Raw genomic sequence first — 16,180 nt, 5'->3', positions numbered from 1 at the left:
GATATACTGGCTCAGGAGTGGGTACAGAGACCGTTCACAAGGCTGATTCCGGAGATGAGGGGGTTACCTTATGATGATAGATTGAGTAGACTGGGTATTTACTCGTTGGCATTCAGAAGGATGAGGGGTGATCTTATAGAAATATTTAAAATCATGAAAGGGATAGACAAGATAGAGGCAGAGAGGTTGTTTCCACTGGTCGGGGAGACTAGAACTAGGGGGCACAGCCTCAAAATACGGGGGAGCCAATTTAAAACCGTGTTGAGAAGGAATTTCTTCTCCCAGAGGGTTGTGAATCTGTGGAATTCTCTGCCCAAGGAAGCAGTTGAGGCTAGCTCATTGAATGTATTCAAGTCACAGATAGATTTTTAACTAATAAGTGAATTAAGGGTTACGGGGAGTGGGCGGGTAAGTGGAGCTGAGTCCACGGCCAGATCAGCCATGATCATCTTGTATGGCGGAGCAGGTTCGAGGGGCTAGAACATAATACTTATGTTCTTATGTTCATACTGAAAGTTTCTCATTACTGTTGAGTTTTGAATTCCAAAAGCTTCACTGGTGGAATCTTTCTATCTTTGGTCTCCGATCGTACAAACAACTGCTAAAGCTCATCATTTGAGTTACATGCTTTAAAATCTGACACTGATGCAGTTTTGTTTACAACAGTACAAATTATCACTGTGTTTTGTATAGTGTGTAAATCGAGCAGACTGACTCCAAAAGATTTGAGTTTTAAATCTGTTGATCTTTTGAGTTGTAAAAGGGGGCCCTTTGCAAGCCTAATTAATTTTGTGATGTTTCAGCTTTCTTTGACATATCTATTTCTTATAAACTGTTGTAAAAGCAATACTAAAGATGCAGACTTTTCTGCAAAGAAAATAGTGGTGGGTGACCGCTTGCACTTTTTATCATAAAGGATTGATTCTCCATTCTTGTAAACTGTTGGGCTAAATGGAGCAATCTAATAAATGGTGGTAGTGAGATACAAACCAGATTTAATTAGTGACTTTATTGCTTCCGTGTGCATTGAATTTCTGCATGCACATAGGAAGTTTTCATTCCCTCCCCTACCTCTAAAGAGGGACTAAGACAGATAGAGAATGATGTGGTGAGCACTGCGTGTAATGTTTGTCAGGAGACTGTACCCAAGTGCTGTCGTTGTGTTGCTGCATAAGGGAAAAAGTTGCACCCAGGACGAGAAGCTTTGCTTTGCAGTACAGGTACTTTATTTCATCACTTGCATTTGCTTCCATCATTACCAGCACCAGTCACAAACCTGTAGTGTCCAGTAATTCTCACTAGTGTTTAGTTCAGAATTGCTTTCTCCAGGCACAACTCCAGTTTGTCAGGTTTAATTGCTTTGTTTTTGCAGTGTTGGGCTGGGAATTTTGTGTTGTACCAAGGTGTACTCCAGTCAATTTGGTTCTAGTCAGCTTTCAAATCTGAGTTGGAGGTCTAAATTCTCCCTGCCCATCGTTGCTATTTTGCATTATTGCACAAAGTGCCAAAGACATGGCTTCAATGAGTTACTTTTTCTTTGAATTTTGAGTTATTACTTAGAACTGCGGGGGGTAGGGGGGGGGATGCTTCGCTACATTTTGCTCATGACCTGTAATTTGCGATCATCGGTGAAGCAAAAGCGCTCACTGCTGGCGCCAGAAAGCTGCCCACAGAGATCTCGTGGCCTCCGGCGAAGTTTGCCTTTTTTTGACATTTAATTGATTGCAACGCAGTGTTATGCAATGCCTCTTTGTACATTTGTAACTAGGTGGGGAGTTTGACTGGGGCGGTACACCTGTCACACTAACACAGGTGTCCTAAGGTGAGCTCGGGGAGGACAGATTTGATCCCTGCCCTGTACTAATGGTGCCTTTGGAGCTGCACCCAGAGTATAAGTTGTCTGTTTTGGGGCGAAAGGAAGAGAAACTGGTTGAATGCCAGAGCTGTGTTTAGCCTAGAAAATCCCAAGATACTTGGCTAGCTCTTCCAAGTATTAAAGGATGCATCACCTTAAGACCTGGAATATTGAACTATACAGCATAATTGGATCCAGAGGAGCTTTTTTTCCAATAGAAGCTATTTTTCAAGATGCACAGTACTGAATATACCAATAGACTGGTTCAGAATACTTTGCAACTTAATTGTTGTGGCACAGTTAATCCACAGTTTGACCCAGATACTTCAAAAGAATGCTGGAATTGAATTAAGTGCTGACACTGAATTACTTGAGGCTACTCTGATTTGATGAGGGGTTTTGAGGCTTGCACCTGGAGAAATAAAAATAGATAGAACAATGTGGTTCATAATCTCAGTTACAAATCAATTGTACTGTAATGCACAGTTCAGAGAAAGGTTGCAGTGTTGACAAAAGTTTAAGCAGCATTTCTTCCCAAAGATACATGGTGCCTGTCTATTTAGGGTGAGTTCATTCATTCACCTTTGACCTTGAACTGATTAGCGGGATTATCAACTTTTTGCTCCTTCAGTATTGCAATAACTTTGATTTTATAAGTTTATTTTGTGACTTATCTGGAATGAGTCCAAGATGATAGACCCCTCCCTCGCCTCCTTTTAAGACACTCCTTAAAACCTACTTTGACCAAGCTTTTGATCACCTGTACTAATATCTGTGTGGCTCAGTGTCATGTTGTCTGAAGGCTCCTGTGAAGCACCTTGGGACGCTTTTACTGTGTTAAATGCCCTATTAAATCTGCAAGTTGTTGTACTGGCAATGATGGCCACTCAACCTCTCCCTCGATGGCTCAGTGGGTGAACATAGCACCAAGAAGGCCACTGCCGTGGGCACTTGTCTATGCTGTTTGCCAATGTTAAGCAGCAGTTTCGGGCATCATCTCTTCCTCCACCCTCCTCCATCTCTTTCCCAACCCCTCTTCTTCTCTTCTCCCTGCTCTCTTTCATCCCCCTCCTCCCTCTCCTTCCATCTTCTCTTTCCTCCCCACGCCACCCCAACAGTAGCTAGCTCACTCACTCGCTTGAATACAGGTGCAGTGGGTACGGGCCTGAATTGCTGTTTTTCAGGAGAGGGGGGAGGAAGTGGTAGTTCTTTCTAAATGTGGTAGTGCAGCAGTTCAAGTTTCACGGCCCCACTTGGATGCTGCTGGTAGTTTTATTGGCTGTAAATTGCTTTGAGTGTTTGTCAGGTAACATGGGAAAACTAAATTTAAAGGAATACTGCAGACCTGATACGTGTATGTGTGACATAAATAGCCTGCAATAATTGACAAACTGGGTTTTAACCTTTTTTATAAAACATTTTTTTTTAGTTCTTCTGTTGACTGGCTACCTGTGGCCAAGGAGCTCCTCCCGGAATCACAATGTGGATTTTGTCCCCTACGGGGCACAACAGACATGATCTTTGCAGCGTGACAGTTGCAGGGAGCAGCGCCAGCCCTTATACATGGCCTTTTTCGATCTTGCAAAGGCCTTTGACACTGTTAACCGTGAGGGTCTATGGAGCGTCCTCCTCCTCTGTTTCGGATGCCCCCAAAAGTTTGTCAACATCCCTCGCCTGCTTCACGATGACATGCAGGCCGTGATCCTTACCAACGGATCTATTACAGACCCAATCCACGTCCGGACTGGGCTGAGTCATCGCTCCAACCCTCTTCTCAATCTTCCTCGCCGCCATGCTCCACCTCACAATCGACAAGCTCCCTGCTGGAGTGGAACTAAACTACAGAACCAGTGGAAAGCTGTTTAACCTATGCCGCCTCCAGGCCAGGTCCAAGATCACTCCAACCTCTGTCGTTGAGCTGCAGTATACGGACGACGCCAATAAAACTACCAGCAGCATCCAGGTGGGGCTGTGAAACTTGAACTGCTGCACTACCACATTCAGAGGCTGATTATATCCTGGAGTTCAGTGCTTTCACTGAGGCATATGAAAGCATGGGCCTTACGCTTAACATCCGTAAGACAAAAGTCCTCCACCAACCTGTCGCAGCACTGCCCTCCAATCATCAAGATCCACGGCGTGGCCCTGGACAACGTGGACCATTTCCCATATCTCGGGAGCCTCCTATCAACAAAGGCACACATTGATGCGGAGCTTCAGAATTGCCTCTAGTGTGCCAGTGCAGCTTTCGGTAGTCTGAGGAAAAGAGTGTTTGAAGACCAGGCTCAAATCTGCCACCAAACTCATGGTCTGCAGAGCTGTAGTAATACCCGCCCTCCTGTATGGATCTGAGGCATGGACGATGTATAGAAGGCACCTCAAGCCGCTGGAGATATGTCACTGCAAGATCCTGCAAATCCTCTGGGAGGACAGGCACACCAACATCTGTGTCCTCGACCAGGCTAACATACCCAGCATTGACCACACTCTCTCAGCTTCGCTGGGCAGGCCACATAGTTCGCATGCCAGATAAGAGACTCCCTAAGCAAATGCTTTATGCGGAACTCCTTCATGGTAAACGAACCAAAGGAGGACAGCAGAAACGTTAAAAGGACACCCTCAAAACCTCCCTGGTAAAATGCGACATCATCACGGAGACCACCCGAGGTGGCGGGAGGGCGTTGAGCTCTTCGAGTCTCAACGCAAAGAGCATGAAGAGGCCAAGCACAGGCGGCAGAAGGAGCGTGTGGCAAACTAGCCCCACCCACCTCTTCCCTCAGTGTCTGTCCCACCTGTAACAGGGTCTGTGGTGCTCATATCTGACTGTTCAGCCATCAAAGAACTCACTTTGGGAGTGGAAGCAAGCCCTCCTTGATTCTGAGGGATTGTCTATGATGATGATGACCTGATGTGACCCATTCTTCTGGAAGTTTGGGTGCAGAAATATGGTCAATTAGTTCAAAGCTCCAGTACTGCTGCTTGATATATTCAACGGAATCAAAAACCTGAGCACCCAGTTTGAAAATACAATGAAAGATTGTGTTCCCATTGAATAATTGAGGCTAAGATGTGTAAATGTTCATGAATTGTAATGGACAGAGCAATTTTAGATTTTTGTTGCAGCCAGTGTGAAAAATGTTCCCATTATTGAATAAATAATTCGCAGTGCACTAAAATGTAGCTTTGTAATAGTGCAATTTGGATCCGTATTGACAAGCAAGTAGAAAGCTGCACTAATTTGATTAGTCATTGGTCTAATGCTTTTAATTGCTTTGCTTTTAATACTGCAGTGATACATCCGCATCCTGCGCTAAGCAGGGACACCTGCTTGGGAATTTTTTCTTTGCCTCTTGGGATATGATACATGAACATTTTTTGGGGTGGGGAAATCTGCTTGGATGTTTGCAAATCTCGGTGCTAATTATCAGGGGATGAGTTGTAGCAGTGAAGTATGGTTGGTGTTTGATTTCATCAGTTGTGTGGGGGAGCCTGTTATTGACTTCAGTGCTCAAAAGTTGGGTAAAATTTGATCATGGAAGTTTTGCTAATTGCTCTTTCCTGAAGAATTTCTCCTCGTGGTTGCAAGGGTTCTCGGCTCCTTCTGGTATGTCGCCCAAGTCCATTATTCACATGAACATTAATGTTGAGTCATGGGAGGGATAATCGCCATAGCAGTTTCCCGATCCCGTCGATTAGCATACTACCAGCAAGAGGTTTGATGGTTAGTGTTTAGGAGCAGCTTTCCTTGTGCCTCCTTTCTTTCCTAACCCCATAACTTATGCCTGAGGCCCAATCAGCTAACTAGCAAATTTTGGATCTTTGTAGTCTTTATGGCTTAGCTACTCTCGCTCATTACACCCGCTGTAAGGTTTGAAACTTGGGTCCCAAACTCGAGGCGAGGTCCTCAGGTCAATAGATTTCTATCTCTTTCTGTACTTGCTGACAGATAACACGTTTTCTACAATGGTGATGCTATTTTTGTTTGTGCAGAGCAGAATGTTGAACATTAAGATGCAAGGCCATTGATACTGTTGCTATTTGCAGGGAGTCATCCACACATCAACAATTGGAAACTGCTGCTGATTGTGATTATCTATCCCTGATAATTTATTAGTTGTCCATATTGTTCACACATCATTGCTCCTTGAAGTACAGGTACAGTACAATGTTTTACTGGAGTTGCTGGACCCAAGTGAACTACTAGGTTTACTTTGCATTTATATATTTTTTAAATTAAATTTGTTCGCCAATTTGAGCCCATTTTTCATAGTTGCCGCATAACTTTTGTTTTGCAATTTTTGTTTTGAGTATTATCTACTCCTCCTGACTTGCTCGGGAGCAGTGCCACAAACTCACTCTAGTGGCAGCTCCCAGTGGGAGCCCATAGATTTGGGGGGGAGGGGAACGCGTGCCAATCACAGCTGAGCCTGATCTCTGATCCTTGCCACATGTCCATGCAAACTCCCTTTCAACTGGAGTCACTGAATGAAGATCAGGAGGGGGAGATCTCTTTTTCTTTCCTCCATCTTTCCCAAGCACAGGGACCAATTGAGATGAAAGGAACAGTGACAGCATGGGTATAAAATTGGCTACGGGACAGAGTGCATAGTGGTAAATGGTTGCTTTCCAGACTGGGGGAGGGGAGGGGGGGAGGATATAAAATGGTGTTCCCCAGGACTTGGTATTGATACTCTTTTTGATGTACATGAATGACCTGGACTGGGTATACATGGTATAATTTCAGTTTGCAAATGACATGAAACTTGGAAATGTAGTAAATAATGAGGATACAGACAGACTGGTGAAATGGGCAGACACATTGCACATGAAATTTGATGCAGAGAAATGTGGTGATGCGGTAAGATGAATGAGGAATATGAACTAAATGGTACAATTTTAAAGGGGGTGCAGGAACAGAGACCTGGGGGTATATGTACACATTGTTGAAGGTGGCAGAACAAGTTGAGAATGCTGTCTTTTTTTTTGAAAAGAAAGATGGATCCTTGGCTTTATTAATAGAGGCATAGAATACAAAAGCAAGGAAGTTATGCTAAACCTTTATAAAACATTAGCTGGAGTATTGTGTTCAATTCTGAGCCACACTTTAGGATGTCAAGGCCTTGGAGAGGGTGCAGAAAAGATTTATGATAATGGTACCATTGATGAAGGATTTGTGTGGAGAACCTGGGGTGGTTCTCCTTAGAACAGAGGAGATTTGAAAGAGGTGCTCAAAATCATGAGTAGTTTTGATAGAGTAAAGTGAAACTGTGGCAGAAGGGTCGGTAAGCTGAGGGCAGATTTATGATTAGCAAAAGAATCAGGTGACGTGAGGAAACTCTTTTTATGCAGCAAGTTGTTGGTTGGGTGGTGGAAGCAGATTTAATAACTTTCAAAAGGGAATTGGATAAATATTTGATTGGGGGGGGGGGGGGCGGTGGGGGGCAGGGGAGTGGGATTAATTGGATAGCTCTACCAAAGAGCCGGCACAGGCATGATGAGCAGAATGGCTTCAGTCTGTGCTGTATCATTCTATGAACTGTAGCATCCCTTTGGTTGCCTTTACTGAGATCCGTTCAGTGCAGACCTGGAACCTTGTAACTTCTATAGTCCAGCGTTGTGTAACTTAAACAGCTGATCCATTTGGAAGCCTGTTTTACATTTCTGATACTGATATCTAATGTTGTTATAATTGTGGGCTCAACTCAAGTGGTCCCATGTAACTCTGTGATTACATTTACTTTTTCCCACGAGCGCTTAAGAACTTTTAATTTTGCTCTCCTTGGTTGAATCAGCAAATAAAGCTGTTCTGCAGAATTTGGATGATATGGCTGGCTTCCCCACCACATATCCTGTGAGTGTTCGACAAGGACTTGGAGTATTTAAGGCAGACTTAGTCTTTTATGGAAGAACGCACCAGATGTTCTCGTTGCAACAGCTGATCTATTTTACCCCATCTGTTGCCTTCAGCTGCTCTGTATCTGAGGCACGGATAGTGTTAACTGTTAAATATGCATGGGAAAATGCAGATTGAAAGTGTTGGCTGTGCATTGCAATAGGGTGTTGTGCAGTTTCTGCAATTTTATAAATCTAGATCTTTGGCTATCAAGGCCGAAACTGTTACCTCTAAATTTTTAATACCTATTTTCTCCCTGCCCACATTGGCGCTCCAAATCAAAGTTCACATTCCACAGTCTGAAGGGCTGGACAATTAAAACCACCAAGATTTAGAAATGGATGGAATTTGCTTCTTAACAAGAGCCCTCTATGTATTTACGCTGCAGCACTGCTTGTACTTGGCCCCGTTATGTAATTGCAATGCATATCCATGGAACGTGTTGCCCAGCGACACCTATTTCAGTAACCAAGGTGGAAGTGCCTCATTCATACTACAGTGCTGTTACGTTTTTGGGTGCTTAATGCTGGTAATATAAATGTAGCTTTATACCACGATTTAGTATTGATGCACAGGCATGGAATATGATGATTTTGGTTAAGGAGTCACTTTTTCTCAACCCTGTTCATTCCAATTTTAGGACGTGCGAGGGTATTTTCATGCACGTCTGTAGTTTCAACGATTTAAAACTGAATTTAAATATCAACTGTATAAATAGTTTCCAGGTTTTTACAATTGCTTGAGTGCAATTTGGATAAAATGGAATCTCTTGTATTTGTCGGGATCAGAGAGACTTGACTGAAGCTTCATTCAGCTAACTTGAGAAATCCACAATCTTTTTCAATTTTATAATTGACTTAATGAGGTAACCATTATAACATTCCTGGAATGTGTAAGCTACTTGTGTTCAGTGCAGAATTAGTAAGCATCTTGGCGTGTGATGCTTACAAATGCAGTTTGGGCTTCAAAGCTAAACGCTCTCAAATCTCAGTCGTAGTGTAATAACGTTCAACAAAACAGGATCCTGTGCGAGTGGATAAGAGAAGACTTGGACTTGATCCAGTTACACTTGCAATTGAAGTTTCTTGTTGGCATATCATCCTGAACATGGTTTAAATATAAATGTTTGATTTTGTAGCTGTGACTGGGGGCAGAGTGAAGCTGGTGTCACTCGTATTCAAAATGAGTAGTTGCTCAATTTTGGCTTCCACCATATATTAAAAAAAAATGTAAAACTAAGTGGAGTAGAATGTCAACTGTTGTATATTTTATGCAAACCAATACCCAGGAGATGCCAGATAGCAATGCTGTTCTATCAACTATATCAAATCTTATCTTTGACTGACTTCTTCTGACTTCTCCAGGAATGTGATATTGGGGGTTATAGGTGTCTGCCATGGTTCATTTGGTAGCGCACTCGCCCCCGAGTCAAAGTTGTAGGTTCAATCCCCACTTCAGTGACTTGACGAGCACATAATCTCGTCTGCCACTTCAGTGCAGAAGTGAGGGAGTGCTGCACTGTCAACAGTGCCATCTTTCTGATGAGACATTAAACAGAGTCCCCATCTCCGCCCCCTCGGGGTGGATGTAAAAAATTCTACGGAACTATTCGAAGAGCAGAGGAGTTCAGTACAGTTTATTTTTAAAGCATGCTTCAAATAACCAGGATATTTGTATATTCTGAGCAAATGCAGCATACAGGTCAATTGGTCCCTTTGCAGGGGCAACCTTAGAATCTAGTCCTAGTTATTTTGGGTTTAATGGTATCTGTTTTGTGTGGTTTCAGGTGTAACACCTCATTTGCAAGACTAGTATGTGTATATATGTGTGTGCATAGATCTGTGTCTAGTCCTTCAAACCAAGCATGCATTCTGCAGCAAATGGATAGCATAATCTCGAATAAAATATTGATGAAGCCAGGTCCAAGCACCAGCAATCTTGTAACAGCCTTTTGTTAGGATCTTCTAAAATAAGTGGATTGAGATGTTCTTGCTATTGGACTAATTCGTAGTATGTTCACCAATTATCTTTGATTTCTATTAGGGGTGGTAGAGGTATGTTCTTTTTTTTAGAAAAACTGTCTACCACTTGCAGTTTACAGCACAGCTGCCACCAGTTAGCAGAATAAAGTATAAAGGCTGAATGGCATCTATTTCCCTGGAGTCTGTTTAACTTTATAACCTGCAAATTTATCAAGTAGTGTAAAGCAGTGCCACTTGTCTATGCACAGCATCTGAACTGTGGGCTTTCTTTTGAAGATTAGCCAGCCTTGTCTCCAGGCAGAAGCAGCACTAATTCATCTCTGACTGCCACACGTAGCATGGGTAAAAACATACTGCATATGAGATTGTCTTTTGGGACATCAACACGAATCTGATTTAAAATTTTCAGCTGTTGGAAGCTCTGAACATCAGAGAAAGGAAGGGAGCAATAGCATAGTGGTTATGTTACTGGACTAGTAATCCAGAGGCTTGGACTAGTGATCCGGAGACACGAGTTCAAATCCCACCACGGCAGTGGAGGAATTTAAATTCTGTTAATTAAATAAATCTGGAATTTTCAAAAGCTACCATCAGTAATGGTGACCATGAAACTACCAGATTGTTGTAAAAACCCATCTGGTTCACTAATGCTCTTGCCTGGTCTGGCCTATGTGACTCCAGATCCACATTAATGTGGTTGACTCTTAACTGCCCTCTGAAATGGCCTTGCGAGCCACTCTGTTGTCTCACCACCCAAGGGCAATTGGGAATGGGCAATAAATGCTGGCATGCAAGCGACGCTCACATCCCATGAATGAATAAAAAGTGTTTGGCCCTTTAATAAAGATGTGACGAGCTGCAACTTTTGACAGTAGTTGCATTTACTCTTTCGTGCTCCACAAATTCTAATCCACTCAACATTATAATCTGACTCTCCTTGTGTGGCTTAGAATCTACAACCTTTAAATATTTATAATGCAGTCGTGCAAAGCAAGTTTAATTCTCCATCAGCAGTGTCCTTTTCACGGCTGCAGTCGTGCAACAGCTGGGTGATCAATCAGGCCAGAGAGATTCAGATGGGTACTTTACTCGCTAGCTTTTGTTTCTCTTGTGGGAGCGTACCATGTAGGAAGGGTTTAGAAACATGGCATAGGTGAAGCCCACGTAAGTTATTAAAAAAACATTTTAAACCCGTTCTGAAGTGTTGACCGAACCATTTAAGTTGAAGCCACTGGCAGGTGAATAGTTTAACTTGAGTCCTTAACTTGCAATTCACATTTGCTCCACATTTCCCTTCACCTGCTTGCCCCCTCTCTGGAAGCCCAAACTGACTGCTGCTCCCTCTGCTCTTCTGCCTCAAATCAGCTGGCAATTCTTCCCTTCCCCAGTGCAGGATGTTTTTAAGTTGTATTTTTTCCAAAGTCTACTGATTTTAGATAAAGAAAAATACAAATGTGAGAAGTTTTTTAAAAAAAAGCTATACATCAGTGGGTGTGGACATGCTTAGAATCTCGTTGCTGCCTCTGAGGAAAGAAAATTGGTCTAGTGGACTCTGGAGAAAGAAAATTACTGAGAATCTGAAGATTCTAAGAATACCCTGTACTTCTAAATGTTCACCATTGTGTCTGCAAGATACAGACAGTGACCCAACATAAAACCAAGTGTGTGTAGAGAGAGCTCTCCCAGGACTTGGCCCCATGTCAATGCTGTCCTGCCTTGCTTCCCCCAAACCCTTCGCAGTCTTGTTTGCAATGTAATTATTGATTGTGTTTTGTTGGGTTTCTGCAAAATCAGTGCAGCTTCCTGCTTTTTATGTTCCTAGTTGATTGAGCTCTATGTAAATCTTTACTTTCCCTGGTTATTATTTGTTGCACTCAAGTCTTTATCTTTGCCTTGCCTCACTCCAATCCATTGCGATTCTTCTATCATAACTGAAAGCTGCAAATATTATTAGTGTATGTCACTTCATGAAGAAATATCTCCCTCCTTACTCTTACTGTGTAATTCATGTTGACCATCCCCTTTACATACCTTACGCCTGGATAAATGCAAACTTTGAGATCCTAATTTAGGGCAGGGTTTGTGAGCTGTTTTTTGCCATTCATTAACACAACAGCCATGGACTTGATGGCATTTTATGGGATTTGATTATAAATAGTACCAAGAGTGACGACTCAAATGTATAATTAACAGCAGCATGTTCCTCTTGCAGGCAGAGGGTGAAGACAATTTGAAGAAGATGCAACTGATGGAATTAGCTATCCTTAATGGTACCTACAGAGATGCCAATATCAAAGCACGTAAGGGAGCTGCATTTTATTTGAGTGTAATTGTTTTTATTTAATGTGATGCACTGACTAGCTCAGGGTATTAGGATGCAGTGTGTTGCAATGTTTTCATCTGTCAACAAAAACTTGTATTTATATAGCACCTTTAACATAGTAAGATGTCCCAAGGCACTTCACAGGAGTGTCATCAAACAATATTTGCCCTTGAGCCACACGGTGGGGATGTTAGGGCAGATGACTTGGTCAAAGAGGTAGGTTTTAAGGAGCGTCTTAAAGGAGGAAAGATAAGTAGAGGGCGGAGGGATTTAAGGAGGGAATTCCAGAGCTTGGGGGCTAGGCAGCTGAAAGCACGGTCACCAGTGGTGGAGCGATTAAAATTGCGGATACACGAGGCCAGAATTGAGGAAATATAGAGATCTTGGAGGGTTGTAGGGCTGGAGCAGGTTACAGCAATAGGGAAGGATGAGGCCATGCAAGGGTTTGAAAACGAGGATGAGAATTTTAAAATCGGTGTTGCTTAACTGGTAGCCATTGTAGATCAGCATGCATGAGTGATTGGTGAACCGGGCTTGATGCGAGTTAGTACATGGGCAGCAGTGTTTTGGATTACCTTAACTTTTTGGAGAGTGGAAGATGGGAGGCCGGAGAATAATCAAGTCTAGACGTAAAGCCAGATGAGCGGAGGCAGGGTGATTTGTTATGGAGGTGGAAATGGCCGTTTTTAGTTATGGCGCGGTTCTGTGTCTGAAGCTCATGTCGGGGTCAAATACAACGCCATGGTTGCGAATGTTCTGGTTCAGGCTCAGACAGTTGCCAGGGAGAAGGGATGGAGTCTGTGGCTAGGATATGAATTAACTTGGATATGAATCCAATCTAGGCGGACGGGATGAAAAGTCTCCTTTTACGTAAAAGTAGTGAAATAAGTAGACAATCTCTGCAATTCCCAGCTGGGCTCAAGTCCATGCTGGCCAACTACCTATGCCTTTTTAAGACCCCTTTGTCTGTGTGCGCGGTGCCATCAGCACTCTCGTATGTTGCCCACGTGTCTGTTCATTGAGAGGTTGAATAGCAAATGTCTACATGCTATTCTACCGCGAGTAGTGCTGGGAAATGGAATACCTTCTATTTCGGGCACTGTTTGTGGAGCACCTCCCAGGTGTCTTAAAATTTTAATGCTTTAGCCACTTGTGATGGCGAAGGTGTCCAAATTACTTAGACTGTAAATGTTTTCAGGAGAAGCGGGAGGGAACCTGCAAGCTGCTATAACTGAATAAATAGTTAATCCATTTTTAAAGTTTTGCTCTAAGCTATTACTGCCAGTTTTCTGAGAGAATTAAATCAGTATTTAGCATAACATCTGCATGTGGTTTGAATAAGATTTAGTATGTAAAAGTAAAGAAATTCAATAATTATAGGGCTGTAACAAACTGTGTTGCTTAAAATTGACTGTCTCTCAATTCTGAAGCTTTCGATACCGGTTAAGAGCTGGAGTAAATGAGAACTGGATGATTTGGACAATTTCAGATTTTGAGCTTGACCAAAATCTCTCAAACGTCTGTTCAGCTTAATTTTGAGACCAGCTTTGTCACTGCCCTAAATATTTAACTTGTTTCAAATCAGTTTTGTTTCCAGTCTAATCTTTGAACTGTAAGGGATAAATTAGAATTTTCTTGTTAGTCGAATATTGTCTTGATTTTTTTTTATCCACTTATAAGATGTTGTCTTTTCTTGTCTTAAATTATGAATGATTTTCTGAGCATCAACTTCATGGGATTTTCTTTCACAATGTTCACTTGCATGATTGGTGTGCACAAGTATGTAGCTCTGCATACTGAATACATGCATAAGGTGATGCCAATTGATGTATATTAAATGTTTGACCATACAAGCATTTGGCTGGCCCTTCTAGAATTGCCATTAACAACCACACTTTAAGGATGGTTGCAGTGTTAACTTTAGCTTGTAGTCCAGCTTCTAGAAATTGGTGAGTTCTTATTTGGTTCTATCTGCTACCCACCCCTCTCACCCCCCAACCCCCAATTGCTTATTTCCCTATTGATTCGTGATTTGTGTCAGCAATATGTGTTATGCAAGTTCACCATGAGAAACTTGTCTATAAACAAGAGGCATCACCTTGCATGTACATAACTTAACTGCATTTTGTGTAAATTTTGTGTAAATTTTGCACTCATTTGAATGCAGCTGATCGAGTAATAATTCCATACTGTGGCACATAGAAATGCCAGTGCCATTGTCTGTACCTGAAAACAATTGGGGTGTGCAGCTATCTTTCTTGTACAGCTCATCTGAGATATGTGGGTAAATATAACACACCCAGGTGTTACTGGTGATGTCGCACTTTTATCAGGGAGGCTTTGAGGGGGTCCTTGTAACGTTGCCGCTGCCCACCTTTGGCTCGTTTGCCGTGAAGGAGCTCCGCATGAAACAGAAAAGGATAGTATGCAGGTACAGCAAGTGATCAGGAAGGCCAATGGTATCTTGACCTTTTATTGCAAACGGGATGAAGTATAAAAGCAGGGAAGTCTTCCTACAGCTATATACAATATTGGTGAGTCCTCATCTGGAATACTGCGTGCAGTTTTGGTTTCCATATTTACAAAAGGATGTACTTGCTTTGGGGGCAGTTCAGAGAAGGTTCATAAGGTTGATTCTGGGGATGAGTGGGTTGATTTATGAGGAAAGGTTGAGTAGGTTGGGCCTCTACTCATTGGAATTCAGAAGAATGAGAGGTGATCTTATCGCAACGTACAAGATTATGAGGGGGCTTGACAAGGTAGATGCAAAGATGATGTTTCTACTGATTGGGAAGACTAGAGCTAGAGGGCATGATCTTAGAATAAGGGGCTGCCCATTTAAAACTGAGATGAGGAGGAATTTCTTCTGAGGGTTGTAAATCTGTGGAATTCGCTGCCTCAGAGAGCTGTGGAAGCTGGGACATTGAATAAATTTAAGACCGAAATAGACAGTTTCTTAAACGATAAGGGGATAAGGGGTAATGTGGAGCCGAGTCCATGATCTTATTGAATGGCAGGGCAGGCTCGAGGGGCCGTATGGCCGACTCCTGTTCCTAATTGTTTTTATGTAAAAATAGAAATAAAGGAATCAATTCAGTAACATAGAAATCCATTTCAAGGATGAAGATTGAAGAGTTGAAATGAGTAGTGACAGATATGCTTTTGATTGAGGAAATTTGTGCATTGCTTTCATATTTTTCTATTTCAGAATATTGTAGGCATTGTGTTTGAGCAGATGCTATATTGGGGATGAAATGCATCAACAAAGCAAGTGGATTAGGTACATTATATGGCACTGGCATTTCCTTGATCTTGGATGACTTATAAATATTGCTTATCACGTGGCTTATTTCAACTACAGATCTGTCTACTGTGTGTGATGAGATTTGCTGTGTATATCATTGTTTAGTTTGCAATGTTTATATTTTCTTTAAAATTTTGCTTGATAAATATTGGTAATGGGAAATCAGCTTGCAAATGGGGTATGCTTGTGTCTGTACATGTGATCATTGCATGGACTAATTTGCTGTTTTCCTTCCCTATCACATTTTTTCCTTTTAATTCTTTCCCTCCTGTTTCCCGCTCACCTTCCTTTCTCCCCTCCTCTCGATCCCTGTTGCTTACTGCAGCTGCCCTTGCCTTTTCTCTTGCAGCCACATCACAGGGTCCACGGCTGATAACTGGCCCAGCTGCACCCATGCTTCCACCAGCTGCCTTGCGTGCCACTGCGCCAGCTGGTCCTGCCATAATGAATATAATTCGGCCAATTCAGGCCACTGCAGTTATGCCTAATGGGACCCCTCATCCAACTGCCTTAGTGCCATCTTCACCAGAAGCTGGTATAATCTATACAACACCCTACGACTACCCATATGCTCTGGCACCATCTCTACTGGAATATCCAATGGAGCCGAGTGGGGTTCTAGGTAAGCAAAGCCAGAAAGTAAGACTTCAAATGTAAACTGAGTGAAATGCCTTTTTTTTTTAAAAAGATAACTTGCTATAACTTGATTTTTTTTTAATAGATATTAAATGTTTATTAAATTGTGCGACTTTCTCCCCTTTAAAGGAGGACTGAGGGATTGCAGTACCTTTACACTGAGGTGTGCAAACAGGTTCATGTGATC

General features: G+C 42.4%; 1 protein-coding gene across 7 annotated transcripts in view; it reads left to right on the top strand.

Moving 5' to 3' along the window:
• The window catches only part of qkia (QKI, KH domain containing, RNA binding a), a 102,494-nt gene that overhangs the window by 73,239 nt on the left and 13,075 nt on the right, over positions 1-16,180 (top strand). For 5 of the 7 annotated variants that reach the window (XM_070898809.1, XM_070898805.1, XM_070898806.1 and 2 more), the window contains exons 5-6: positions 11,943-12,030; positions 15,683-15,979. In XM_070898809.1, coding sequence (XP_070754910.1) covers positions 11,943-12,030; positions 15,683-15,979 — 385 coding nt within the window. The remainder of the gene's footprint in view (positions 1-11,942; positions 12,031-15,682; positions 15,980-16,180) is intronic. The other 2 variants (XM_070898807.1, XM_070898808.1) reach the window with 1 other exon arrangement.

The sequence above is a fragment of the Pristiophorus japonicus genome, chromosome 14, assembly GCF_044704955.1.
Source record: "Pristiophorus japonicus isolate sPriJap1 chromosome 14, sPriJap1.hap1, whole genome shotgun sequence".
NCBI classification, from domain to species: domain Eukaryota; kingdom Metazoa; phylum Chordata; class Chondrichthyes; family Pristiophoridae; genus Pristiophorus; species Pristiophorus japonicus.
Note: the sequence above shows the minus strand (reverse complement) of the source record. Positions and strands in the feature narration are given on the sequence as shown.